General features: G+C 45.4%; 1 protein-coding gene across 1 annotated transcript; it reads right to left on the bottom strand.

Annotated features, from left to right (window-relative positions):
* Positions 1-2,499: 2,499 nt before the first annotated feature.
* Positions 2,500-22,481, bottom strand: ACBD3 (acyl-CoA binding domain containing 3). Its single transcript, XM_056357378.1, has 8 exons — positions 22,202-22,481; positions 14,551-14,692; positions 13,364-13,504; positions 12,462-12,620; positions 10,277-10,451; positions 6,837-7,029; positions 5,552-5,836; positions 2,500-4,672 (listed from the first exon to the last, which is right to left on the bottom strand). Exons 1-8 carry the CDS (start codon positions 22,458-22,460, stop codon positions 4,461-4,463), a joined length of 1,566 nt encoding a protein of 521 aa, XP_056213353.1. The 5' UTR covers positions 22,461-22,481; the 3' UTR covers positions 2,500-4,460.
* Positions 22,482-26,437: the final 3,956 nt, after the last annotated feature.

Here is a 26,437-nt window from a genome sequence, read left to right as displayed (position 1 = left end):
ACCTGACATTGTCTCAATGAAACACCTCTGGGCAGCCTTTGATGTGCAACTGGCAGGCTTCAGACGAGCGGTATTCGGGGAAAGATTTGGGATGGCTGGTTCATGCTTTGCTTCATCTTCCAGTAAGTGGTGCTGGACATCGCTGCAGTGTGAGAGGTTTGATTTTTTTAAGCCACAGACTCAAAAGCACATAGCTCACATTTGTAACCTGCCCTATCAAACCGGCTGTTGGTGCCACCACCACGGCACACCTGAGCCCAACTACAGCATGGGACCAAGACGAACGTGGGGACTCGCACATCTCTGCAGCAAATCTCTTCCCACCAGCACACAGCAAAGCAGGGACGCAAATCCAGATTTTTTCCCTCTTGTATATGCCGCTCCCCATCCGGGGAGCAGGAGTGACAGCACAGACCGGCTGGCAGTGGGAGCCGAGCGCTCCTGCCGCTCAGCTTGGGCTGAACTAATAGCAGGAGCTGGGCTTATTAATTTGACCTTAAAAACAAAAATGGTTTTGGGGTGGGAGGTGAAACGGGTGAGAACAGAGCAGAAATAGCTAGGAAGTGGCAGCTTGCAAGAGAGAAACCGTAACTGCCACAGCTCCTGGAGGTACGTGCGTTTCAGCCAGGCTCTTGCTCTAGCTGGCACCTTCCAGAAGCGCCACGTGTACGGCAGGTGCTGGCCCGCTCCCCAGGCTCGGGGAAGGGCAGGAGCAATGGGACCTGATCCTAGAGGCCAGGAACACGAGGCAAACAGGCTGGGAGGGATTCGAGGTCTTGAGCAGGCTTTTCCCAGCTTTCCCTTGCAGTCTTTTCACTGCAAATGTGTGTGTGTGTGTGGAATGTCTGTTGAAAGAAGAGGATAGGGATTGCAGGATCTGTGCTAGCAAGGAGAGAGCACCGAGCTGTCGGAAAGCAGCTGTGGCATGGCTCTCTCAGATTAATAAGGCTAACGACTGCCCTGAGCTGTTAATCAGTCCGAAGAAGCCGCTAGCACCTGGGTGAAGGATGGCTACTTTGCTTCTTTGTACTCCAACCCATCTACGCAGCCTACTCTTACAAAGCAGCTGAGTAAAGAGGAGGTTAAATGGCTAAACTAGCCCTTAGACCTCCTTTGACATCAGACAGCTGATTTTTATGACCCTGCCCATTACAGTTACCTCAAAGGTTGCATCCAGCTGCTTTAAATCACACATTTAATCTGTGACTTACAAAGTACAAGGTAGAAAGTGCTAAAAGCCAAGGGGTAGGGAAGGCCAGCAAAGAAGATAGGCAAGGATAATTTCATAGAGCAGCCAAGTGGCTTAATTAGCAAGTTTGTTTCAATTGCACTGTTTATCCTTCTGGGCAAGTGGAGTCAAGGAAGACCTTGCCTTGGTATTGCCCACACACCTGCCTCAGAGAAGAGACTGCACAAGCAACATCCATGTTGATGGTCCTTCTGAAAACAACATCGTTTTTAACAAAGTCTTGCCCTCAGATTATTTAGCTTTTCTCAGAGGACTGGTGTATTTGGTACTGAGCTTTGTCAACCTGTTTATGTTGCATCACCCCGATTTATTGCCAGTGACTCAGTTCATTTCAGAAGGCGTTTACAATAACTCTCTTGTGGAGGGGAGCAGTGAGGAGTACAGTGCTTCACTTTTAATTGGAGAAAAGGGCAATTTACACATGCATGAGAGAGGTAAAACAGGTCCAGTTGGGGTGGGCTCGCTGCTGTAGTTACCCTGGGTTTCGACACACTTGCACACTTCACGTGAAACTAGTTTGGAGCATTCTCAGACCATACGGTACATTGATTGTTTCTCAGCATCTTGCTTTAGCAGCACAGCATTTGTTTTGTTCTCCCTGAAGAGACTTCTGCTCCCCAGATGAATTCTGGACACGCTAGCTTGAGAGGTTGCTGCCTACAGGGACTGGGCCACCCAGCAAACTAGGGCAAAACCCGCTTCTGGCCTCAGCTCCAGGATAAGCTACTTACTAGCAGCAGGGAAGTGGCAGAGGGCAATTTTGGCCAACAGAAACCTTAGCATCACTTGCCTTTTTGCCTCTCCAGTCTCGCTTTTCTTCTTGTTCAGTCTAAACCGTGCATGGTTCTGGGCAAAGGGCTTTTCAGTACAATGCTGCCAGCTCGTACCACCCCTCGGGGCTGGGTTCACTATACCTCGGGGAGAGTGGGATGCTTTTCTCCTAGGCAGAAAATAGCTTACAAGTGTCAGCTGCCCACATCCAACCCTTTCAAAAACCAAAGTGATTACGCTGTTCAAGCTGGGCTCTTCTAATGTTGACAGATGGCCTCATCAAGCAAGATAGTGACACATCTCATGCAGAGCCTTTGGCCCAAGTGATTTGGCTGCTAAGACCACACTGTTAACATGGCACTGGATTTTTAAAAATCACAGGGAAGAGGACAAGCTTATCTTAACTCAATAGCCATACTTAACTCAATAGCCATATGCAGCAATGCCAAGGTTTCCAAATCAATAAAAAGCCAACAGCATTACAGATAAATGTATTTTAATTAGGATTAAATACTATCTCAAGGTATCTTGAAATCGCACTTGTACTGTACTAACCAACAGCCAAAGGCAATAAAAAAAAAGTCTGAAAACGTAAAAGTTCTAACATCCAACACATGACAGTAAGTGCTGCCATTTAAAGCGACAAACACCACTCCCAAGAACAGATATTCTTAGAGAAAAAAGTTATAACATTTTTGTATGGACAAAAAAAAATTTAAATTGAAGACCAGAAGAAATATATTAGTGCCTGCCTTTTTAAAAGTTTTTGTTTTTTGGTTTTTTTTGGTTTTTTTTGTTTTTTACATTAAATACAGTTTTCTTTAAAAGCAAGGTACTTTCTAAATTCATGGTTTATATACTGTATGTACACAAGAGCAGAACATTGTACAGTGTTTTTGGATAAAGCAGCACTAACTAGCTATAAGCTTGTATGGTGTTGCTGAACCAAACGCAAGATGACAAGTTAAACACTCTAGGAGAAGTATCTCCATGGTTGGTATGAGAAAAGTAAAGTATTATGTATGTACAAACTGATTATTCAAACAAATCCCACAAACTTAGTATCATCTGCCGTGGAACTGTACACACTGCAGCTAATCAACGGGAGTCCTACTGCAAGAACTGATCTGAGACACTCAAAGTAACCGTTTTCTTTTAGCTACCAAGTTTCTTTTCAGTTACCCATGCAGAGAGCACTTGTGCAAGTCATCACTGCCAACACCTCACCCCTGGGGCGCAGGGCTCCAAGGACAGCAGGTTCCTTCTGCAGCCTCAAGTCAGGTAGCCACCTGCATTTTTCCACAATACAAAATATGAAATGCCCCAACCAAACCATATGAAACTGAGATTAAAGCTACATTATTAAGTATCTGTATGTGCACTCTGCCTTTCTGCAGACATTTACAGATTAAAGCAGAAAGTTTGCACCCACGTATCACCAGCTCAGACTAAAATGGACTGGCAGTGATTTCCATAATTAGTGCAACATTAATTCCTATACTTTATCAAAGTGACTTACTGTTCTGCAGATGCACAACGTGCTTATTCAGGTTTTACAAAAACAGACAAACCAGAACATGGTACAGAAAACTGTTTTCAGGTTTGTAGTTAGTTTGTTGTTGGTTTGTTTTGGTTTGGTTTGTTGTTTTTTTTTTTTTTTTAAAGTCATTAAAAACCCACCAAACTTAGAAATTGTTTGTGCCCTGGTTCAAAGTCAATTGCCTCAAAAAATGACTTTGTCTATTCTAGGGTTAACAGCGGGGCAGAGAGATTAAGGTTCTTCTTGTTACGTATATTATAAATTGTCACTCAGTTTACATCTTCAGGAGAGGTTATTTGCTGTACTTTCAGGATGCTGTTCATCCCTGTCTTAGCCACTACACTGGTTCAAGGAACTGAATGTTTCTTCTTTGATGAGGACAGAAGCGAGACAACTTGTTTCTAAACTGCATCAACTTAAAGTTTCAAGTTTTAATGGTGTAAAAATCTGACATTCAATTACAGTTAAGAGAAACTTGCTACACAGCAAACTGCATCCAAATCTACCAGTTATTGATGGGACCTTTAAATTAACCGTTAACAAGTTATTCAAAGCATCCAGACCTGGAAACATCAGATCACCCAGCCAGTGAGCCAGCAACTCCCTCCCCCTTTTTCATGAGGCTGTAACAAATGCAACTGATGTGACCTTAGCATTGGAGCCAATGACTTCCATTGGTTAACTCCAATACCCAAAAGGGCTAGGGAGATCCTGTGTTAAGCCCAATGCAATATGCATTAGTGTCATGGAGCAGGAAGATCCCAGTGTCTACTTGTTAAAGTTCACACAAACCATACAGATACAGACAGGATAAAACACAGACTCAAAAGGATCCATTATGCTTGAAGAAAATTCCAAATAAAATGACATCTTCTGCACAGCCCAGACACAGCCACACCTTTATCTAGTATAATAAACTCTGTAGTAAACTGTTTTTGACCTCCATAGAGAGTAGGAGTTGTCAAATTTAAGAAGATAAACTCCTCTCCCTGGGTACTGGTGGCTGCCAGCATACACTTCTTCGTGACAGTCTCGTCTGTACACAGGCACTATTTCATCTAGCTGAGGCTTGTTGGCATTCTTTTTGGCTTTTTCTTCACTGCTAGTATTTTCTGCAAGAAAAAAAAAAGTGTCCGTTAACATGGGTGGATGCTTTACAAGAGAAAGTCAGACTGATCTGTAGCGGACAAGGCGCTCTTTGTTAGTTTAAAAATCAGATGGGTTGAGGGAGCTCATACCAAAGCTGTGGCTAAAGCATTCAAAAGCAGGAGGAACAGTAAGCACGCTCACTTTACCATGAATTTTACAGTTTGATATTGATATTGACAACTCACCACACCCATCTTCCCAGCACAGCTGGGTCAGTTTGTAGAGATGCCACGCTCTAGTGTTCAACAAGACATGACCCCACACTGACTGCTCCCAACTACTGAGTAGTAATACCCTCCAGAAGGCTGCTGCTTCCTATGTCAGAGCAGTTCGTACGCAAATCACGTGCTCATTTCAAAACGTATTTTCTCTGGTGGTATGCTAGACTCCCCCATAGGTAAAGCTGTGACTCGTGCCCTGGCCACTATCAGGAATTATTCTTTTAAGCTGTTTTGCTGAAGCCTCAAGGAAACTTCCTCCCTAGAAAAAGTTGATGAACAGCAGGGCAGGATTTTTCTTAACACTTGCAGTGTGCAGATCCATTATGCTCCATTACGGCACAGTTTCAATCTAGCTTGCTGATTTGAACGAGAGGGCACACTAAGCAGTAACTAAAACTTTGGAAAAGGATTTCCCCACCCTCAAATGCTTTAACCTATCTATGACCAAATCAGGTGACTGAAGTTCACTTCAGAATTGCACTTCCTATCCAAAATTAAAGGCCAGATTTCACCTAGATGGAAGCTGGGGGAACTAGGAAGTTACACGAGACAATCAGTTGGGTCTTTCCCCCCATGGCAAGCTCTGAAGGATTGGCAGTTCACATAAATAAGCACGCTTACCTTCTTCTTCATCCTCATCATCACTGGATTCGCTGACATGCACACTGACTGCAGTATTAGGGGAGTCTGTCCATTCAAAATACACCCCAAAACCAATGTCATAATTGTCTGTAGCAAACTCCCAAAAGAGGTAAGACCCCTCTTCGTGGGTTGGTACTCTAACTGTAACTACTTCTCCTCGGCCCACTGTGATCACAGAGTCTGCATCCTGCCGGATTTTTTCCTTGAAGTCTTTTATCTGGGGTCGTGTCCACATCGATGGGGCAGCTATCACCGGAACGGAATCTGGAGAGAGGGGAAGAAATACTCTGGTTAAGCCTTGTTTCAGTTACTGATGCTGCATACTTAAGTGTGCCTTAGGGGCACTTGAGGGCCACAAGCATCCAAGTTGCTTCCAAGTAATTATTGGGTTTTGTTTGGTTTGGTTTTCACAGTTGAAACTTGCATGAGTTTAGATCTAACACTGCACACACAAGCCCTACTAGTTTGCCCATCTGTTATATTTAAGCCAACAGTGCTTACACAGAAAACATGGGGTTACACTGCACAAAACCCTTCACTGAAAAGATCTTTAATGTGACAGAACCAGAAGTTGTGGACTTGTCTAGAAATTACCAGATACTGACTAAATAACTGAACACCTCGCTACACAGACAGGGACTGCGCTGGTGTCAGTTCCGTACTGGGATCCAAGCAAGTCTTTTGAGGACTGCTGATTATGGATGAAAGTATAGAGGCAACACCAGAAATACCAGTGATGAGAGTGCTGCTGGGAGGCTACTTTCCCTGCTCTGCTTCTACAGCTTCCTAGAAGCTGTTTGAGGAAGGCAGGGGTGGGAAATGGGAGGGGACAGCAGTCCAGATTGCACACAGGACCAGGCTAAGCCACTGGTAGGGCAGTATTCCGAGACAGCAAGAAGGATGTAGCTTTATTTTAATCCACAAGGCTAAATCACTGTTTTGATCTGAGTTCAAATAAGATTGCACATATTTCTGTACCAAAGAGCTTTCTGCCAGAACTTTTACACTCCTTTCCTTCAAGTCAAGAGTGAAAGGATGTTCTGGATCCTGTCCACTTTGCCTGAAATGCTTCTGCTGCTTTCTCTTTCCCTGCCCACAAAACTGGGTTTTGCCTGTGCAATATTGTTCTCCCTTGAGAGAAACTGGACCAAGGAATTAAACCTAGCTCTTCCATAGCCCAGTGAAGCCAAGCAAAGAGCGATAGCGAACCCAGAAAAGGCTTGCACCCATTTATTTTTTAATTACTGAGTCTAGCTAGTCCTACCTTTTGGTCCATTCTCCAGCGCTTCTTCCAAAGCCTCTGGATCCAGCTCTTTTTCAGGGCTGTCTGCATGTGCACTGGCCTGCCCGTTAATGGATGGGGTGTCCCCTGGGGCAGGTGCATTCACCTTTGATGCAGTAGTCAGGGGTGTCCCTGTTGCTGCCACAACCGCCTCCTGCTGTTTTTGTAAGGCTGCCTAAAATGACAGAAATTAAATCAAGTAACACCAAAACCTCCCTAAGATGTCTCCCTCTTCCAGCAGAGGGTATAAAGACATTTTAAAGACAAAAATACCTCCCCCTGCACCCCACAAAGAGGGCTGACATAAAAGACCAGACGCATCACACACTAACCAGTGAGAATTACATGTACGTCGTATCAGGGGAGTGAAGTCACTTTGTTCTAGGCTGGCAGATACAAGCTGAACAAAAAGATTCAACTTCCAAGTTAATTAGGGCACACACAAACTCCTGCACTTAACTACAGAAGTTCTGCATTCCAGTAATTCCTATAACACTCCCTTCAAAATTGAAAGTGATGACTTGTTTGCTGGTTTTTACCAGTGGGCTGAAAGGGTTCCAATCTGAGCTCATCCAGGTCTAAGAAGAGCTGCAAGTATTTAAGGTTTAACAACTACTCGCCAATTTGTGAGTTAATCTGCTCTATGGGGCTCTCTATCAAAGCAGGAAGCATGAAGAGCTACGAGGACTGTGAGTGGTCTGGAAGAAGAGTCGTTAAAGCTCAGAGGTGCTGCTTTTAGAACATGACTTACTTACATTGAAACTCTTTAGATAGAATTTACCACGCTGTCCCTGTGCAAAGGATTAAATATACCTAAAATGAAATTATACAAGGCAACAAACATCCTTTTGGATTTGAGCAGGCTGCATTACCCCTTTACCTTCAAGGCTTAACTAGGGGCAGGGGGATATCAGTACAGATTACGTACGCTTTCTTGTTGGGACAGAGAAAAAGGTGTAAGTGACAGTACCATTCTTTAAAGAGTAACCTAATAAGCACATGATTTTGATGAATGAATGTAATATAGGTATCCTGAAGGAGCATGAAGACAACACAGCCAAACATTAGATTTCAAATTTGAGCAACTGTACAGATGCTGCACAGATCTACCTTCTACTGCTGCCATGCTACACACACTGAGACAACGTAAACTGGCGAGAACTTTTCTAGAAAACTACTGCACACAGCCTTGCCAGAACTAGTTGTAACACAAGCTGATCTGTAAGCAGCCATGACAGAACAGCACTTTTAATTACACTAACAGATCCCAAGGCTGCAGAGTTACAGGCATCCAAAAAAGGATGTATTCCTCAGAAGTGTTACAGAGGCTACCTGAGTCTTCAGGGAAGTCTGAAGTAGAATCAAGTAACTTTAGCTGTTACATGCTCGTCTTTCATCCTTTCCTCTACAAGAGTTGTCCAAACAGACTCGGAAGATAAGCTTCATTGCCCAGCAGACTTCTTATTTTGTAAGCCACTATAAAGGAAAGGCTGTTTTGCCCAGGTCTTGGAGGGCATCAGTCTTTTCTATGTAGAAAGCAGCCAGCCATGACTGAAAGGAGCCAGTGCTGATAGCACTGAAGAAAACTGGCAGCAGTGTCTCTGACACCTCAGTCTCAAGGGGGCAGTTATCAATTACAGAAGGCATCGAGGACATGACTGATGAGGCTATAGCTTTTGCTTACCACTATGACACCAGAGCACTGGTACCAAGGTGTCATTAAGCTTAAAGCGCAACTATAACAGGACAGGAAGCCTCTGACTTTCCTACATCACTTCAAATCATGCTTTGGGTTGGAAGGGATCTTTAAAGATTACCTAGTCCAACCCACCTGCCACGGGCAGGGACACCAGCTTCTCTGGGTAACCTGATTCAGCATCTGAACACTCTCATAAAAAAAAAATTTCTTCCTTATGTCCAACCTAAATCTACACTCTCTCAGATTAAAACTATCGCCCCAGATCTTGTCACTACAGGCCCTGGTAAAAAGGTCTTTCTCAGTCTTTCTTTCAAGCCTCCTTTAAGTCTTGAAAGGCTGCAATAGGGTCTCCCCGGAGCCTTCTCTTCTCTGGGCTGAGCAACCCCAGCTCTCTCAGCCCTTCTTCACAGGAGAGGTGCTCCAGCCCTCCGACCATTTTTGCAGCCCTCCTCAGATCAGCTCTAACAGGTCCAGGGTCTTTCTTGCACTGGGGACCCTAGAGCGGGACACAGGGCTCCAGGTGAGGTCTGATGAGAGCTGAGAAGGAGAAGCACCTCCCTCCCTCAGTCTTCTGACCACACTTTTTATGCAGCCCGGGATATGGTTGGCCTTCTGGGCTGCAAGAGCCCATTGCCAGCTCATAGCCAGTTTTTCATCCACCAGTGTCCCCAAGTCCATCTCTGCAGGGCTGCTCACAGTCCATTCATCCCCCAGTCTGTACTGGTACCAGGTGCAGGAGCTTGCACTTGGCCTCGCTGAACTTCATGATATTCACATGGATTCCTTCCTTGGACAGTTCTTTGGAGGTGTCAGCCTTGTCAAAATACAAATGACTTAATGGGAAATTAGTTCCTGAATTTTAAGTCTTTAGCTCAAGAACAACAGACCTCCAGACCTCAGGCTGGCAGTTATAGGCCATTCAAGATTCAGGTCCTGCCCAGAGAAGTCAGATGCACTGGTGTCTGAAGTCTGGCTTGCATGTGTTTAAGACATTCTTAAACTTTAAAATAGCTTGAGATGTGAATACAGCACATTTGCCAGATATGCAAAATTCACCTAAAGAAAAGTAGCCTTCCAAGCCCAGGCACAAAACCTTTGCAAAGAAGTCACGTCCTACTGCCACCCATTGCTACCAGCAATACAAAAGTCTATCCTCCCACCCAAATCACAAGCAGGAGACTTAATTAGCCAGTGGTATCAGACAATAGATGTAAAAGGAGAGAGAAGTCAGTAGTGCTCAAGTTGGCAGGGAGGAGCAATCTCACACCCAGTAGCGGATGTGGCAGTGCACATGCACGTTCAGCTGGAAACCCAGGGCTGACCACAGCCTGCTGGTCCACACAGACCTTCAGGTGTGATCCCTACAGGGAGAGTCACCTGAACAGGTCTGCTCCTGCTCAGATGCCCTGGTCTGTATCCCCACAGAGTTACACACAATCGATGCTGCAGCGGAGCACTCCACATCAGGCGTCCAAGAATAATATCGAACAAAGTAATTAGTAAAGGCTGCTTACTACAGTTTTCTTAACTAATGGCTGCCTCGGAAAACTACTTGAAAAGGTTAACTAAATGAGCTTTGGTGTTTGAATGTGAAGCAGCATTAGTCACTACAACACTCTCTTGTAGCAATTATCTTTTCAAGGAGGTAACAGCAGGCAAGTTAACACCTCCCAGGGACAGCCTGGGACATAAAAATCCAAGTTTCTCAGCTGGCCAGCCATACCTGTTGCTGTGCAAGCTGGACTTGATACAACTGCTGCATGTATTGTTGATAATGCTGTTCTTGGAGCTGCCGAATTAGGATCTGCTGCTGTTCATAGTTGCCCGGGTACTGCTGGGCTGCATACTGCTGGAACTGGATTGCAGTCTGGGAGTTCAGTGCTGCCATTATCTGTTGCCTAGATCGGTGGGAGGAGAGCATGAAGATTACAAGCAGCTGATGATGCTGGGGGAATCCTGTACTTAAGTGATTTAAATGGCCTCAAAGACAGTTAATTCAATTCCTGGGAAAACCAATTAAAACAAATCTACATAATAGAGCACAGCCCAGAGGTCATGCCAATGTAAATTTTGTCAAGATATGCTGGGAATATAAAGAAGGAAGCAACAATTTTTACTCCACATTTGAAAACATCAAATGTTAAAATAACAATTAAAAAAAGACCTCTTACATAATTCTCAATCTGTAGTCTGACAAAGATGTAGTGCTACGAAAACACACGACTAAATTTCTCAAGCAAGGCAAAACCCCCACATTTGGTTCTTCCAGAGAACATGTAGAAGCCATTCTTCTAGCAGCCCTTCTACAAATACTGGTAAGAACAATCCTGCTGTGGTACAACACACCAATGCATTTTGGTAAACCTAAGAAGAACACGCCACATTACTATCTTAATTTCCCAGGAGTATGCAAACAAATATGAAAAGCATGACTGACTGTGGCCTAATTCAGGAACGAAAAAAAGATGCTGCCAAATAGGGCATCTGCGCCTCCAATAAACTGAACTGGTGAAACTGCAGGAGGAACATTACATGGGTTACTTACACACAGGCTCAGTTTTTCTCCTCTCTACAAAAGGCTAACGAACTACACAGTAAAATTATCAGCTAGATCCAGGGTCTGTCTCACGTATGTCCATAATGACTAGCTATCTTCAGAGGAAGGAAGTAGTATCACACAAACGCAGGATTCTTTCCCTCCCAAAAAAATCATCCTCTAAAAGCTCCAGTATTAGGACTGGTTCAGTATCCTAAAGGGCAAAATTTTGCTGAAGAGTAGTAACTATAACCAGTTTAGATACATACATACAGGCCAAGTGTATGTATCCACATTCTCTTTCTGTCTAAGCTCTTTCTCTTTGTAACCTGCTACAACCACTTAATACACAACTGCTATTAATGTAAAAAAAAATAATCTCAACTTCAAGGCATACCACACTTCTTGTTACTTAGGGCTGTGCAACATTTTTTATTGTATTCTCTGTTCATTTATGTCTGTATTTTACACTTCTCTGGCTCTCACCACATTAAACAAACAGTAAAATTTGTGGATTAATTATTTGCTCCTTAAAACCACTACATAGCAAGTGCAGGATCTACTTCAGAGACACCCCCTGTGAAGACATTTTTATTATGGAAAACGGTTGCTGATGGATATGGAACAGCTTTGGTGTTTTACTATTCTCTTAAACACAGTGTGCAAAGCTAGATCCATGTTTTCTCCATCTGAATGTGATGGGAACAATGAAAAACAACTAGAGCTGTATATTCTAAGGAAACAATTTACTTCAGGCTACAAACAGAGATTAAGTGTATTAGAACACAAATTGTGTATTTCTTTTAGAAAGGTGGTAAGATCCAGTGATTGTCAGCATACAAATGAGATCTACACTTCCAAGAAAGGGAGCACCTTTAAGGAGGTAGCTTAAGACTACCATGTTAGAAAATTTCAGCCATGCATTCAGAACACCCCACTGAAGTGCCCTTATCCTTTTTGCAAGGCTCCGCCTCCTGTGAAGGGATAGAAACTTTCAAGTGACAGTTCAAACAACGCTTCCCGCTGGACATTTCACTCTGCTCGGTTGAGCGCAGCATTAATCATTTAAGAAGCAGAGCCGCAAGTCTTCAGGAGGTGCAACTCTTGAACCCAAAAGCCTCCAGAGCTTCTCTTTAAAGAAAGCTTCTCTGGCACTTTCATCTGAGAAGGCTGCATACAGTAACACAACAGGGTAATTACTGTCTGCAAACTGACCCCACCTTAACTAAGGATGCAAGTGTCACTGCCAGACTTGAGTGCTCTGAACTTCAGGCATTCAATTCTAGCATCAACTGTTTAATCAGTTAGATACAATTGCCTCAATTTTAAGGCAGCTATTTTCTTTGAAGTGTTGTTTGTTTCAGCTACTCACTTCTGTTGTTCCATCCGAAGTCGCTCTTCTTCTATTCTCCTCCTCTCTTCTTCTTCCCTTCTCAGTCTTTCCTCCTCTTCTCGCCTACGTTTTTCTTCTTCTTTTTGTAAACGCTCACGCTCCTCCTCTTCACGTCGCCTTCGTTCTTCCTCTTCTCTTCTGCAACATCCACTCAGTAAGCTATTTCAGCATTCCTACAATCCTAGGATGAGTTATTTTCCACATGCTGCAACCTGCCTTTTGCCTGCCCCAAAAGGCTTTTTGTTTGGTATCATCTCCTCCCACTTAAATTGGCCTGCAGAAGTGTCTTACTGGACACAAGAAGAAATCACATTACTTTTTAGTTTTACTGCACTCTGCAGCATGACAAGTAAAAATGATGTATCGTAACTTGATATTCATTTAACCTGTTAGTACGCTATCTGTCAGAGAGTGCAACAGAAAAAGTTGCCCGAAAACCTTAAATGCATCTTCCAAGCTTTAACATATATTCAGTAATTACATGGATGCTATAGTTTATTAATCACATGATACATAAATAATAGTAGAAGATAGCCTTTGTCAAATTGCTAACCCATACTAGCAGAGCAGTTTAAAACACCTGACAATTTCATGTTCTGAACATGTTTAGTCCACAGATGTATCAGGGCAGACATTTTGTGAAGCAGATGACAGTAGCACCAAAAGCTTAAAACCCCCTTGTACTGTAGGTGTCTTCACCTCAGAAACAATCATTCATTACAGGCAAAGTAAAAACACTTAAAGAGATCATAAGGCACCACAGCCACCTAAACTTCAAGCATTTCTCTTCCCAAGACAACTTCAGCCTAAGCTAGCTGTGATACTGCCCACAGGTCGAGTTACACACAATACACTCCAACACCAAAGGACTCAAACATTACCTTTTCTTTTCTTGTTCTTCTTTCTCTATCTTGTGGGAAGTGACATACGTTGAAAACAAGTGGCAGCACCTATTCAGGAGCTTCACAAATTCTGTCATAGCTTTCTGCTTTGACATGTTTCCAAGGGCAGCCCATTCCTTCCTGAGAGAGAAATCAGCTGAAATAACAGAAGACTCAACTCTTTTCAAGTCAGTAGTGACCTCTGATAACCCATCTAAAAAAAAAAAAAAAAGCTGGGTGCACAGGGACCAAACTTTATCATACGCAGTTTCAGAGAACCAACACCTTCTTCCCAAAGACAGCACAGTGCTCTCGCCTGCCTGCACCAGAACAACTCTTTCAAACAGGCATAATTAAGTGCTTATAGGAAGTCTCATACATACCATCAACCCTACTTAAAATTCTGAACTACATCCAGAAACTTCCCAACTACAGATGAACCTGAATTATTTTTTACCCTTCTCTCACTAAAAAGTTTGTGGGAAAATATGCATACATTTTCCTGGATGAACAAACACTGTAACAACGATCGATTCTAGTGTTTCAGTTAGTTGAATGGAACAGCCTGGCTCCTCCTAAAGGAAAGCTACATCCATCTGGGCAAAAGCAGTGCGCTGGGTCTGGCTCCAAGAAGCCAGTGCTGTGTTGCACATGGCCTTCACACTAGAAATAGCAACAACGAACATCTGAAGTGCAGCCTGAACTGCAAGCAATACAAGAGACAAGCCTGAGACTGCCCAGATGTCAAAAATTCAATCAAGAGTTTGCATGCATCAGGTATCTGGTATCAGAAGTTATCTGGAGCATTAGCAAAAGCTATGGCGACTGCTGCTACCACCGGCAAAGGGCTTTGCCTGCTGTAACCCTGGTGTGGAGTTTGGATGAAACGCGGGCCTGCACACTGACACACAGCTGAGTCTGAAACTGCTACGAGAAACTGGACTGTTAGCACAGCAGAGCAGCTTTTCCTAATGGGGCTGGCCGAAACCCAACAACCTTCTGTTAGCTCCTTCACTGAACTGTGACTCAGATTTCTACGGTGTATTTGAAGAGGCCACTCTCACTTTCCACTACCATACACATGTGTCGAGGCAACCCACATACTTATCTCATGGGGGAAACTGGATGATGTTATCTTCAGACAGGAAAAGCAGAGTTAAGACCAGTAAGAGCACCAGCCCTTTTACCTTCTATCGTTCCCCAGCACATCAAAGAATCCAACTTCAGGGCAAGTGTCAGGGTTGTAAGGTCCCAGCAGAACCTGCTTGTGCAGTGCCACAAGTTTGAGTTTTTCTTCATATGTTGGATGAAAGGCCTTGCCATCTTTTTCTGCAGAAAAAAATTTTCAGTGTTGCGATTAATTAAGCTAAAGATAGCAAAGAACATTTTGTATAGCCACTACCATGATTTCCTCTGTAAAAAAAAAAAAGAATAAGAGAAGTCACAAAAGGTTAGACAAATTGTCAGTTCTATTCAAATATAGATCCGTCCAGAAGCAGCACATCTACTTCAGCTGCTGAAACTTAATTGTGTTTTTCATCATACCATCTATATTCAACCTCAGCTAATAAGTTGTGACATAAATATTTATGTTAATTAGTTGAACATTATACCATATGGATCTGTATCTCACAAATATTTAAAAACCTTAACTTGATTTCAAATGTGTCTGCCAAGTCTATTGTAGTGTGGATAGGAAGGAATTTCCACAAAGAAAGATGTGATGTTAACTTTATAGATTGCTCTCCACATCAATGAAAGCGGAACAAGCAAGGTTTAGGGCAAGGAAAACTGCAGAGAAGAAAAAAAAATAAATCAGAATTATGGGAGTTTTCCTTGAGGGAACATGATTGCTGCACTTTGCCAAGGCAGCTGGAATAACCCCTCACAATGAAAAGCCTCAGAGGTGACCCCATCAGCACCAACACGTGCAGAAGGCTCTGGCCATGTGACACAAGCAACAGAAGCCTGAACATAATCAGAATTCCAACAACTCCACACCAACACCTCCTGAAGTGGTCCTGGTAATATCCCACCACACTTACTGGCAAGACGACTTGCCTTGACTTAAAATGATGTACGATTGAGTCAGCTAGGACTTACCTCAGTACATTTAAACTGTCAAAACGAATTAAGCAACAGGCACTGCTATTGAAAATTACACTGCTCATTAAGAAAAGACCTTTTTCTTGAACAGGAGAATAAATAAAAAAGCATCATCTCCTTTTGGAAGGCTGAAATGACTATTGTTTACCTCTGGTAATAGCTTCCTCATTCCACATGACTGTACTCTAACTGCTCTCCATGTGTCAGGAACTGCAGGCACAGCTGCCACTGGTTCCCAGCTCTCTTTCGGAGCAAGCTGTTTACAGCCCCAATCTGAGCAGTCCGATTCACACCCAAATTTTAGGGCTGACGTTTACAGATTGCAAAATTGTTCAACTGATGCTTGCGAACAGAGTTATTAACAGGAAAAGCAGCAAATCTCAGAACAAAGGAGTAGGGGAAATACCACTACTATGGCTTACTGAAAAACTCCGAGCGAATGCTTCTGAAAATTGGAAACAACCCCAGAGGAAAAGTGTTTGCAGGTCACAGCAAAAAGCTCTATTTTTGACAGAGTAAGTTCAGTATGTTACTGAACTGACTCAGTTAAAACATCACAAGGAACCACTACGTGCATGCCATTTGTTTTAAAGCCAGAATCAAAGAATTAGGAAGGTAAACATTGAATTGTTTATTATCCATTCCTAGAGGTCCACTCCACTCTTCCAGAATCTCAAGTATTTGCTCTTCTCCCAATATCACACAACCTTACAACAAGAAGCAGCAGACAAACTGAAATATAGGAAACTCCACCTATGCTTAAGAGGGGGCTTGCTTTTTTTTTTTTTCTTAAACTGTGAGAGTGATTAAGCACTGGAACAGGATGCACAGAGAGGTTTTGAAGTCTCCATCCTTGGAGATATCCAAAACCCAGACAGAGTCCTGAGAAGCCTGGTCCACACAGGAGGGTTAAACTTGATCCCCAGAAGTCCCTTCCCACCCCAAGTCTGTGATCCTTAAAGAGCTGCAGATCACCGCATCCTGGTAAGCTCTGTCCCTGGGTCTCAGAGCTCCTGCTCTCAGGCCACACAGAGTCCTTTGGCTTCTCCTCATTTCTTTCACACTTCACATTTAACTCAGAATTTGCATATTGGGTAGCAAGCACTTCCATTAAACAGCACACACTTGGAAATCATACTTAATATTCTGGGGCAGCATGCTTAAAAGCAAGTCGATTGATAAGGGTACCACACAGATTTTGCCAGGCTTCCAAGCAAAGTACTCTTCTCAAAGGGGTCCCTACAGCATGGTTTGCCTTGTACAAGCTGTGTACCGACAGCTGTTTGTCAGAGCCCCCAGCCATTTGCTGTACTAGGCTGCTACCTAAGCAAGCCAACACCGTCAGCACTCGAACACACTTCTGAAGAGGGTTAAAGGGAAAAAAAAAAATAAATATGCTGTTTCCCATGCTATACACAGCACATCTGCATTTTCACAAAACAGACAAGTCAGACCTCAAGCGCTAACTGTCAAGGGAAACCAAAAATCTGTGTTTACAAATAACGGTGACCCAAGGGAAGAAAAACAAACAAGCTAGATAAGAGAGGAAAACAGACAGATGAGAAAAATATGAGACAGGCATTCAGTGACTTGTAGATAATACAGATTAGAAGCAAGCTCTCAGAAAAATATTTGGAGCCAGTCAAGAGAACAAAGTTGTATACTAGCTATTTTTCAGTTGAATTATTCAGCATGAACCACGCTGTATAATTATCCCAAAAATTTGGAAGTGTTGTTAAACTGAACCAGAGGACCTGAAGCCATGTGCAGAATCAAATATGCCAAAAAAAGAGCATTAATGAGTCCAGACAAGTAGAAGTGCCAGATTTATTCAAGCATCCGTGAACGTACCATTTAAGTACCTATTACACACATGTCTAATACAGCTGTCAAGAGGCTGAAGAACACCAAAGAGCTCTAGGGAACACATTGAGAAATCCAAAGGATGGGCACAGGAGTAGTACAGCAACTATAAAACCCTCCCTAATGCCACCGGTACGCCTGGCCCAACAGGGCCAAAGAAAGGCTCAGCTTTCTTACAGATTAGAAGACTTCTTCCCTGATAATACTGCCAATCATCATCCACCCGAAATGGCAATTTCTGTAGTCAACTGAACTCTGCGCTTAAGCGGCAGCCACGAACAGACCGAACTCTACAAGCAGAGGTTTAGGGAACGGTACCATGAACGAGGCAGGCTATGGACCTACGATGCTTTAGGCATTCTGCAGCAAGCACCCATATACACACACGTAGTTCACTAATGACATGAAGTAGTTCACCCAGAGCAGAGCAAGACTGGCTCCCACTTTTTGCAAGCTCAGGCCTTGATGTGTGCCATGAAACCACACTGCATTGTCACCCCTGAAAGGGCAATTCCCACCCCCGCAACAGCTATCCTGTTACGGCAGCTCTCCTTAACAGCAGCTGCTTGCTCTGCTTGCTCCCCACAAAACTGAGATCCACGGAGGGCAACTCAGCTGAATACTCCAGAAAACCAGTACTCAAAACACTAATGACCCTCCTTGCACTACAGGTAATCAACTGTGTGCTTGAAGCCCACAGTTTGTGTCGACATGCAAACACAACAGAAAGTTGAAAAGCAGGTAACAGAGGCTTATGGCACTATGTGGCATTGTGCACCATTGACATGAATTGGTATAAAACTGCAAATTTAAGACTCAAGTGAGTTTAAGAAATAGACTTAAGAGACTGCATCATACAAGATACTGTTACTCCTATGTAACACCAGATTTTTTCCCCCTGTAAGAGCAGCTTTCCACTTCAACTTCACCTACTGCACCCTCTCTAAATGCCCAGTTCCCACGGGATAGCATTCAGTCCAATTATCTAGAAGAAGCTAGAAAATAGTCTGTGAAGCACGATGTTTCACCTTGTAGCTTTTAAAAGCAGAAGTCACGTATGTTAATGGCATTCATTTGCAAAATTTTAATAAGCAAAACTAAAACTGAGAAGCACAAGAACTGAATCGCTGCCTGCTGATCCCAGTACACGCTCTTACGCTCCTAATTCTCCTCTGCTGGAGATGTTGAAGTTACCAACCAGCCCTTCCAATTAAACATGATCAAAGCTCAACTTCACATCAAACATAGATGTTAGAGAGGTTTTCATATTCCTGAGAACAAGAGCCTATTTAACTTACAAATTACAATCATGCCATCAAATTAGCCCTCAAAAAAAAAAAAAAAGAAGTCAAACAATTAAGTTAGAATGATGTATTGCTGATAGTGAAGATGCATTCTTGTTGGGATAAGAGGAAAAACTTGGAGCAGTCAAAGTTAGACTACTTAACATACCAGGAGAGCTTTTACATACCAAACCGATATGGTCTGTATACTGTCCACTCAGATGTGCCACACTGCAAATCACTTCAGACAACGCATGAACACGTCTGGGACTGTCATATATTGAAGGGCGGGTACAATGGTATTTTGATGACAGGATGTGGAGAACCATAAAGCCAGGCTGATACTGGAAGCGATCTGCTGGCAGAGCTATGCAAGCCACCCCCTCAGCAGGATGCAGCTTCCACCCCGCACAAGTTACCCTCACTGGGGTAGCCAGTACCAGCTCAACATGCACAATAAATTGTCAGAGACACTTCTACGCTGCCAGCTGCCCCAGGGCACACCATTACGGACTGTCTGAAACAAACATACCCATTTCAGCAATGTGACTGTGTTCTCCACTGTACACCGGATCCAGCACAGCACAGCAGCTTCTGAATGGCAACCACAACGCTGGTTGACCTGAACTAGGCTTAACAGAGGAGTAAGGGAAAGGGTGCGTATTGCAAGGAAGGCTCTCATTTCTCAGGGAAAAATAGACCGGAACACTATTAACCATCCACTTTCTATGCCCCTGTTATTCTAAAAAGCTTTCTTCACAAGCCATTATGGATGCTAAAAAAAGCTAGTGCACATCCTCTGCACAGCCTAAGGCCTCGCAGTTGAAGTGACCCAGGGTCATGCATTTTAGATCTGCTTGTCTTCATCAGAGAAAGACTAAAGTAGCTTTTTGAGACTCTTAATATCCTAGCCCAGTTTCAGTTGTGTTTTTCACATTGTTTATACGCACTCCCACCCTGTCCTGTCTTCCAGCAACCCTGCTACATGCAAAATGCCACCACAGACAAGTGTTAGCAGTCATCGTAATAAGCAGATCCGAAGTATTCTGATCAGATTCAACTCTTCTAGGAAGAAAGCACATCACGGATTAAAACCAGACAACTCAGTCTGCACACTGAAGCAGAAAGGAAGCTGCTTAACTAGCGAATGCTGCTTAGCCTTTGACCTCGCACAGGGACTCCTCTAGTATCCTGACCCGAGCTCCTTCCACCCATCACACAGACACCGTCCTTCTCCCAAACAAGTGCTGCCCCGAGTCACGTGTTTGTTCCATGGTAGCTGTGTGAGTAGGTAACATCATACACCAAGGCACGGATATCAACTAGCTTTAAGACAGATAACATTTTCCAAAAGACACCCTCATCTCCAAGTCAGTATAGTTTTTAGAGAAATTATCAGGAACAGGATCTCAGCACTGACCTATTAACATGGGTCAACCTTCCGATGCCTCATATGTTGCTTCTTGAAGTAACAGAGGAATCTGTATTTGTTCCTTGGCACCTACAAGGCTGCAAAACATGCATGCCCACTCCCACAGTTGTTTTGACAGTGGATGCATGAAAATAATTTGGAAACAAGATCAATTATTTTCAGAGCCATACAGATATAGAATCAGCAATCCAAGTATTACAAGCTCCTGTAACTCACCATCACATCTATAAATAGAAATCTTCACGTTACGGCACTTTCAGCAAAAAAACTAAAGATGAAAGTATGGGCAATGACTTCATTTGACTTATTCCAGCCATAAGGATAGAGGAACAAGGTCTTCATTTGAAAAGGCTGACAACTCTATGCAATGAAGAAAAATTTCCTTTTATGAGCAAAACCATGCGTTAGAAGAAATTGCAGAAAGTTTAAAAAAAAAGAGCAGCAGTAAGTTGAAATGTGGAGATTAAGCTTTCATTAAAAGGAAAGCAACAAAACCCCCACCATTTAGACAACACAAGGAACTGGAACCTAGACACAAGTAACACTCCACTGACTTTTCATGATCCAAGCAGAGATGAAGGTAGAACATAAGTTTCATTAAAACAAGAGATATAACAGACATAGATTAGCAACAGTCTAGATAAGCCCATTCACACTGTGTAATTTTTACATTGTAAATACAGGTTTCAGTAGATTATTAAATCCAAGACCACAGTCAACTAAGATAAAGAACTTGCTACTGCAGATGTATTTCTTTCTGCACCACATTTTAAGAACAAATGCTCATTAAACCAAACCAGAACTCTTTCAAGTAGCTTGTTATACAGAAAGGAGAAAGAGATAGAAGAGACAGCTTCCACAACCTGACACCTGGTTGCACCAGCTTCTGACACGGGGGGGGGGGGGGGGGGGAAAAAAAAAAAAAAAAAAAGATCAAGACCCTTATGATCCCTTATGGTTCTTGCACTTAAAAAAAATCTCTGCATGTTAGCATGCTAACAGAAAAACTGCTTTGTGGACAGGCATCGTAACAGGGTCAAAGAAGCAAGGCTTAAGAAAATTGCTTAGAGCCTTACATACTCCTAACAATGATCAGGGTGCAGGTCAGCCAAACTGAAGAAAACAGACAACTCTGTCCTTCTAGCACAGTTTCCACCTGCCAGTATGCTCGCCCTCAGAAGAGGCAGCCTTCCTGGGGGAGGGGAGCTGTCATCTATCAACTGCTTGCCACAAGACTGACCTTTCCAAGTAGAGTTGTATCCTCCCTAGCACAGGCATGTTGCTAGACACCCCACATTAAGCAGCAGCCGAAAATTAAGCAGCAGCCACCTGGAAGCCAGCAGAGCCACACATCGCTGCAAGGTGCTCAAACACAACGTAGTGCTACAACGAGCACAGCTCTTCCTCCGCAAACCACAGTCGATTTCCTCCTCTTGAGGAAAGCCAGTGTGGCAAGGTACCTCCAGCTTCCTACGGAAGCAAACCTGGCTACAGGGGATTCCCAAGACAAACGCTGCAGGTCCACGCCCTGGGTATTTGATGGCTCCCTCGAACAGCTGCCAGCTGGAGTCGTGACGGCACACGGAGCGGCAAAGCCAGACTTGAAGTTCGCATCCTGTGGAGACGGCACGACACCTCCCGCCAGCATCCCGGCTGGCAGCTGACTCCACGACACCCAAGCAGCGCACTCCTCGCCCACATTGGCAAGGTTTTTTCTTCACACGCCACAAACGAGGGGTTTAAATTTTTTGCTCCGTTTTTAGGTCGGGTGGTGCAAACCCTCGGAAACGCCTTCCCGGCCCCGCGGAGCGGGCACAGGGCGGCCCGGGGCTGCCTCCCGGCTCTTCGCCCGACGCCCCGCCTCGGCTCACCGCTCGCCCCAGGGCCAGCGCATCCCCACAGGCCACCCCGACCGCCGGGACACGATGCTCAGCCCTGCTCGCCGCCCCGCCCGGCACGCCGAGCCCCGGAGCCGCGCCGGCACTGCCCCCCGCAGCTCTCGGGGGACCCGGGGCACAGGTGGAGCCCCGCAGCCCGGCTCGGCGGATAGGCGACCGGTGCCACCGCCCAGGGCGTCCCGGGAGGCGGCGGATCCCGCCTCGCCACCCCGGTGCCGGCGGGAGGTGTGCGGCCCACGTCGCCGGGCGGCCTCACCTTTGAAGAAGCGGAGCGCCAGGCCGTACAGCTCCTCCAGCGCGAAGCCCCAGCGCCGCTCCAGGCTCAGCGCCGCCTCCTCCGCCGCCTCGCCGCCGACCTCCGCCTGGCCCGGGGAGCCGGGGCCCGCTCGGCTCCGCCCCGCCGCGGGCTCCCCCTGCCCCGGCCGCGCTTCGCAGTGCGGCACCTCGGCGTTAGGGCTCAGCGTCAGCCCGTCCACCGAGACCTCGAGCCGGTCGGAGCTCAGCACCACCGCCATCCTCCACCGCCGCCCGCCCGCCCGCCCTCCGCCTCCTGCTCCGCTGCGGCGGCCACGTCCCGACTTCCTGTCCCCTCCGACCCGGAACTTCCGGCCCCGCCCGCGACACGCCCACTCCTCGCCGACGGCCGCCCCGAGGCCCCGCCCCTTCGCCAGCCGCCTGAGGCGAGCGGTGGAGCCGCGGGCCCTGTTGGCTTGGTGGTGGCCCCGGCCCCGGCCCCTCCTCGGGGCGGCGGCGGTTCCGGCTCCTCCTCGGGCCGGCGCCGCTGTCGGGCTGGAGCAGGCCGGGGCGGCCAGGCCTGGCAGCGGGAGGCTCCGCCCGCCGGGGCCCGCCGGCCTCACGGTGCCTTGCAGCGCCTCGCAGCGCTTCGCAGCCCCCGGTTCCCGCCTTGCCGCCACCCCGAGGGCACCCGCCTATAGCGGGCTGCCTCAGCCCCTCGGGGAGCGGGGCCGGCGGAGCTGCCCGGGGCAGCAGCCCGGCTCTCACCATAACCGTGTGGGCTGCCTGCCCCTGGTGGCAGGCCCTCCACCGCCGCAGCCTTCTGATCCCGCGGTGTGGGAGGCTACGTGAGTGTTCGCGGCAGTGCCGCTGAACGCTCTGCGTGCACTGTTTGCATGCTTTATGTAAGGGAATAATGACTTTTAAACAGCTCTGTGTCACAGATTGAAAGCCTTTTGCTCCAGCTGGAAAGTGGCATGAGGTCTGCCACAGACCTCTCACTCTTCTCTCTGGAAACGTGCTTCAGGCCTCCTCACAAAGGAAAGACATGAGCCAGAGGAAGAAAAAAGTACAAGGCAATTACTTCTCCAAGAGCTGTATCTGCAATTAGCTCACTCCCTTGTGACCATGAAACACCATTCACAATAATACTGTTATCGTGTGCTATGCAAGGGGAGAGCGTTGTTCCCGTGCAAAGCTAAGGAGGTTAATTCCCAGCACAAAGTGATCCTCCTCACAGGATTTCAGGAAAGACTGCATTAGCATGAAGTGCTGTTGGTCACATTTCTCACCCAAACCAAGATGCAGACTGCGCGCCTGGGAGGTGCATCATCCCTGTCTGGTGGTTCATGAAGCCGATGCAAAGGAAGAGAACCGCAAAGCTCTGCAACTTCGTGAAAATCCGGGTTGCATGTAGGAGCCCCCTGTCCCCAGTGCTTCCCTGAAGCCTGCCGCCCATTTCTGGGGTTGTCTCCTGCAGTCAGTCACACGTCTAAGAGTTTATCTGCTGTTCAAGGTAGTTTTAGATCCATCTGCTCATCCCTCAGGAATGCTGGAGAGGTTTTATTGTCACACTTATAAAGTGCTTTGAAGCCTTTGGGTGAAAGGGAGAAGAAACATAAAGCTTTAAATTAAAGTACTTCATTTCCAGTTAGTGTTTCTTGAGAGAGTGAGTGCCACACAGGGTGCTGTTTACTACAAATTGGGCAGAATTTGATTCAGATGGTGACTCATCTAAGCTTCAAAAGAAATTTTACAAGCAATTTGAAATCCTTTGTAGTTTCTTCACTAGCATTTTGGGTTTGGGTTTTTTTGATTGAGGATAACACCATATTGTTTGCTTTTTCCTGCCAAAACCTGTAGAACAAGAGTGTACCATCCTTTTTTGACAGCTGGAGCTCTCCAGGGCACAACAGTTCTCCATACTGACTCTATTTGGTGCTCTTCATGGACCATACTAATAGCAGAACAGACGATTTTATCTCCTTGTACAAGCCCGCATCCTGCTTTACAAGTCCGTCTCTTCAGCATCAGATCCAACTTCACTTTAAGATTTATTAGTTCATTTATAAAGTCACTTGTATTAAAACATCTCTTTTCAGAGTTTTGATCTGACACATTTCCTGCTTGGCTTGAGGAGTTTGTGCCTCATAAGTATTTTCTTATGGCATCAATTCTATGGTTTAATCCATAGTGAGATTAATCTTAAAGTTCCTGCTTTAAGAAGCTCTAAATTCTTTATCCTGAAATGCATGCTTAAGAGGAAAAGAAATTGAAGTTCTGACTGATCCCTACTGGATTTACTGTGTTTCACCCAAATGGGAGACTGGCCTGAAACCAGGCAGCCCTTAATTTGCCTGTGTGTTTGGAGGCCAGGCTCAATCCAAGATGATCCACAAGCATCTTGCTTGACAAGCTGATTTTGGGAATAATTACAGAAATCTGGTTTGTCTCCTGTAGCAAATGTTTGGTAAGTTTAGCAAATGTGAAGCTATTCCTCTCTTCTCACACCAGCTTTGCTCTACCATGCAACAGGCATGGGAGCTGGCATCAGCTCAGCAGGTTTCTCCACCAAGGCTGCGTAATGTCTTGGAGAGGTCCCAGCTGGAGAGTCAAAGCAAGACGTGTCTGGTGGCACTGCATCCAGCCGAGGCACAGCCAAGGCACAGTGCTGCAGCCTGTTTTGCCTCTGTTCAGAGAGCTTCCAGGCAGCACAGAAATGCCCTTAGTGGCTCTCTGCCAGCCTTCCTCATAGCACAGCTGTCTGGTGAGCATGGAATGGACATGTTACATTGATTCTCCTCTATTTCATGGTGCTTCCAAGTTGGATTTATAAATATGGAAACTTGCTGTTACACTGTGGTGTCAGTAAATGCTGTGATGTGCAACTGGTGGACAAGCTGAGTGCATGATCAGGTATAGGAAGAGGAATAGCTGTGAGATGATATCTTGAAAAAAAAAAAGGAAATTTGGATTTTTAGAGGAGTCAGGAAGTCCCGGTCTGGGATAAAGTAATAACAAATGGTTAAATATTTTTCCAGAAGAAAATTTTGATTATGAAGAGATGGTTATTCAAGCTACAGTGAGGAATCCTGGCTTATCTGGTATATAACAGACATTTACCTGGAGCTATGTCTCCAGGCAGCCATGGGGCCCTGAGCACATCCTCCCTGCTGCTGGAGGTCTGGCTGCCGGGGCTCAGGGCCTGCGCGCGGCTGTGAGGAGTGCTCTGGAGCAGCGTGGTAGGGAGGCCCCTGTTGGCACCAAGCCCTGGCCCTCAGGAGCTGCTTCAGCTGAGGCTCTTGTCCTTGGCCATTTCCTGAGCTATGGCCACAGTCCCCCAGATCCTCACCTGCACCCCAACACACCTCCCGGCTCTCACTCCCAGCCCCCTTGGCTCTGGCTCTCAGGGAGCAGCCAGTCCCGCCTATTCCCTGGCAGGCAGCCAGCATGACTTCTAATACCTTCAGTGAATTGCTCATGAGTCCTGTAAATGAAGAAGTATTTCCCAGATGATTATGACAAAGAGTTCCCAATAGTTCATGTATTTGAGAAAACCCTTAGCTTAATTCACTGATAAGATGAAAATTCTGAGTTCAGCCAGTACATTATTCATTTATTTCTTGTAACAGCTTGTTCTGCATGGGCAAAGAAACACCAAAGAAATACTAGCCCCAGAGAGGTAGTCTAGTCCAGCAACAGTGTCCTCCGCTAAGAAACGTAGACCTAGAAACTTTATACAGAATAAATCAATTATGTAATTCAAGCTGCTGAATGTTAAACAGTTAAAAATACCAGCCTACTCATTGCAGTTATACAATGAACCATTAAAACATTCATAGACCACTACCCTCACTTAAACAAACAGCTCTTCTACTCTTCCTGGTGTTTGCAAGTACCAGACCATCAGCCCTTCCTCCCAGGCACCCCTGGGTGAAGCCTGTGTGCTGCCTGCAGCAGAGGCTGTCCTGTGGAGGAGTTCCACTTGCAGGGTGGTGGCTAACAGAGGACGGAGCCCTGCTTGCAAAGATGGGGCCTAATGTGGTGTTTGCTAGAGCAACAGCTACTAAATATTTGATTTTCTCAAATGAACATCTCTGAGCAGCTGGATCTGGCACTGTGCTATGGGCTCAGAAATGCAAACCATTCACTATGAAAATATTGTTATCGGCTTCTCAGGAATAGCTACATTAAATAAATCGGGTGTGAACATACCTCCCAGCCCTAGGGTTGTAATCATACAAGCCCAGAGCTCCTG

This window comes from Falco biarmicus, chromosome 12, assembly GCF_023638135.1.
Source record: "Falco biarmicus isolate bFalBia1 chromosome 12, bFalBia1.pri, whole genome shotgun sequence".
Lineage (NCBI taxonomy): Eukaryota > Metazoa > Chordata > Aves > Falconiformes > Falconidae > Falco > Falco biarmicus.
Note: the sequence above shows the minus strand (reverse complement) of the source record. Positions and strands in the feature narration are given on the sequence as shown.

Bases quoted from the DNA above. Each gene is read 5' to 3' on its own strand.
- ACBD3 (XM_056357378.1), bottom strand. From the start codon at position 22,460: ATGGCGGTGGTGCTGAGCTCCGACCGGCTCGAGGTCTCGGTGGACGGG. The intron at 14,693-22,201 runs GTGAGGCCGCCC...TTTTTTCTGCAG, and splicing joins GGCGCTCCGCTTCTTCAAAG to AAAAAGATGGCAAGGCCTTT. The intron at 12,621-13,363 runs GTAATGTTTGAG...TGGATGTTGCAG, and splicing joins GAAGAACAAGAAAAGAAAAG to AAGAGAAGAGGAAGAACGAA.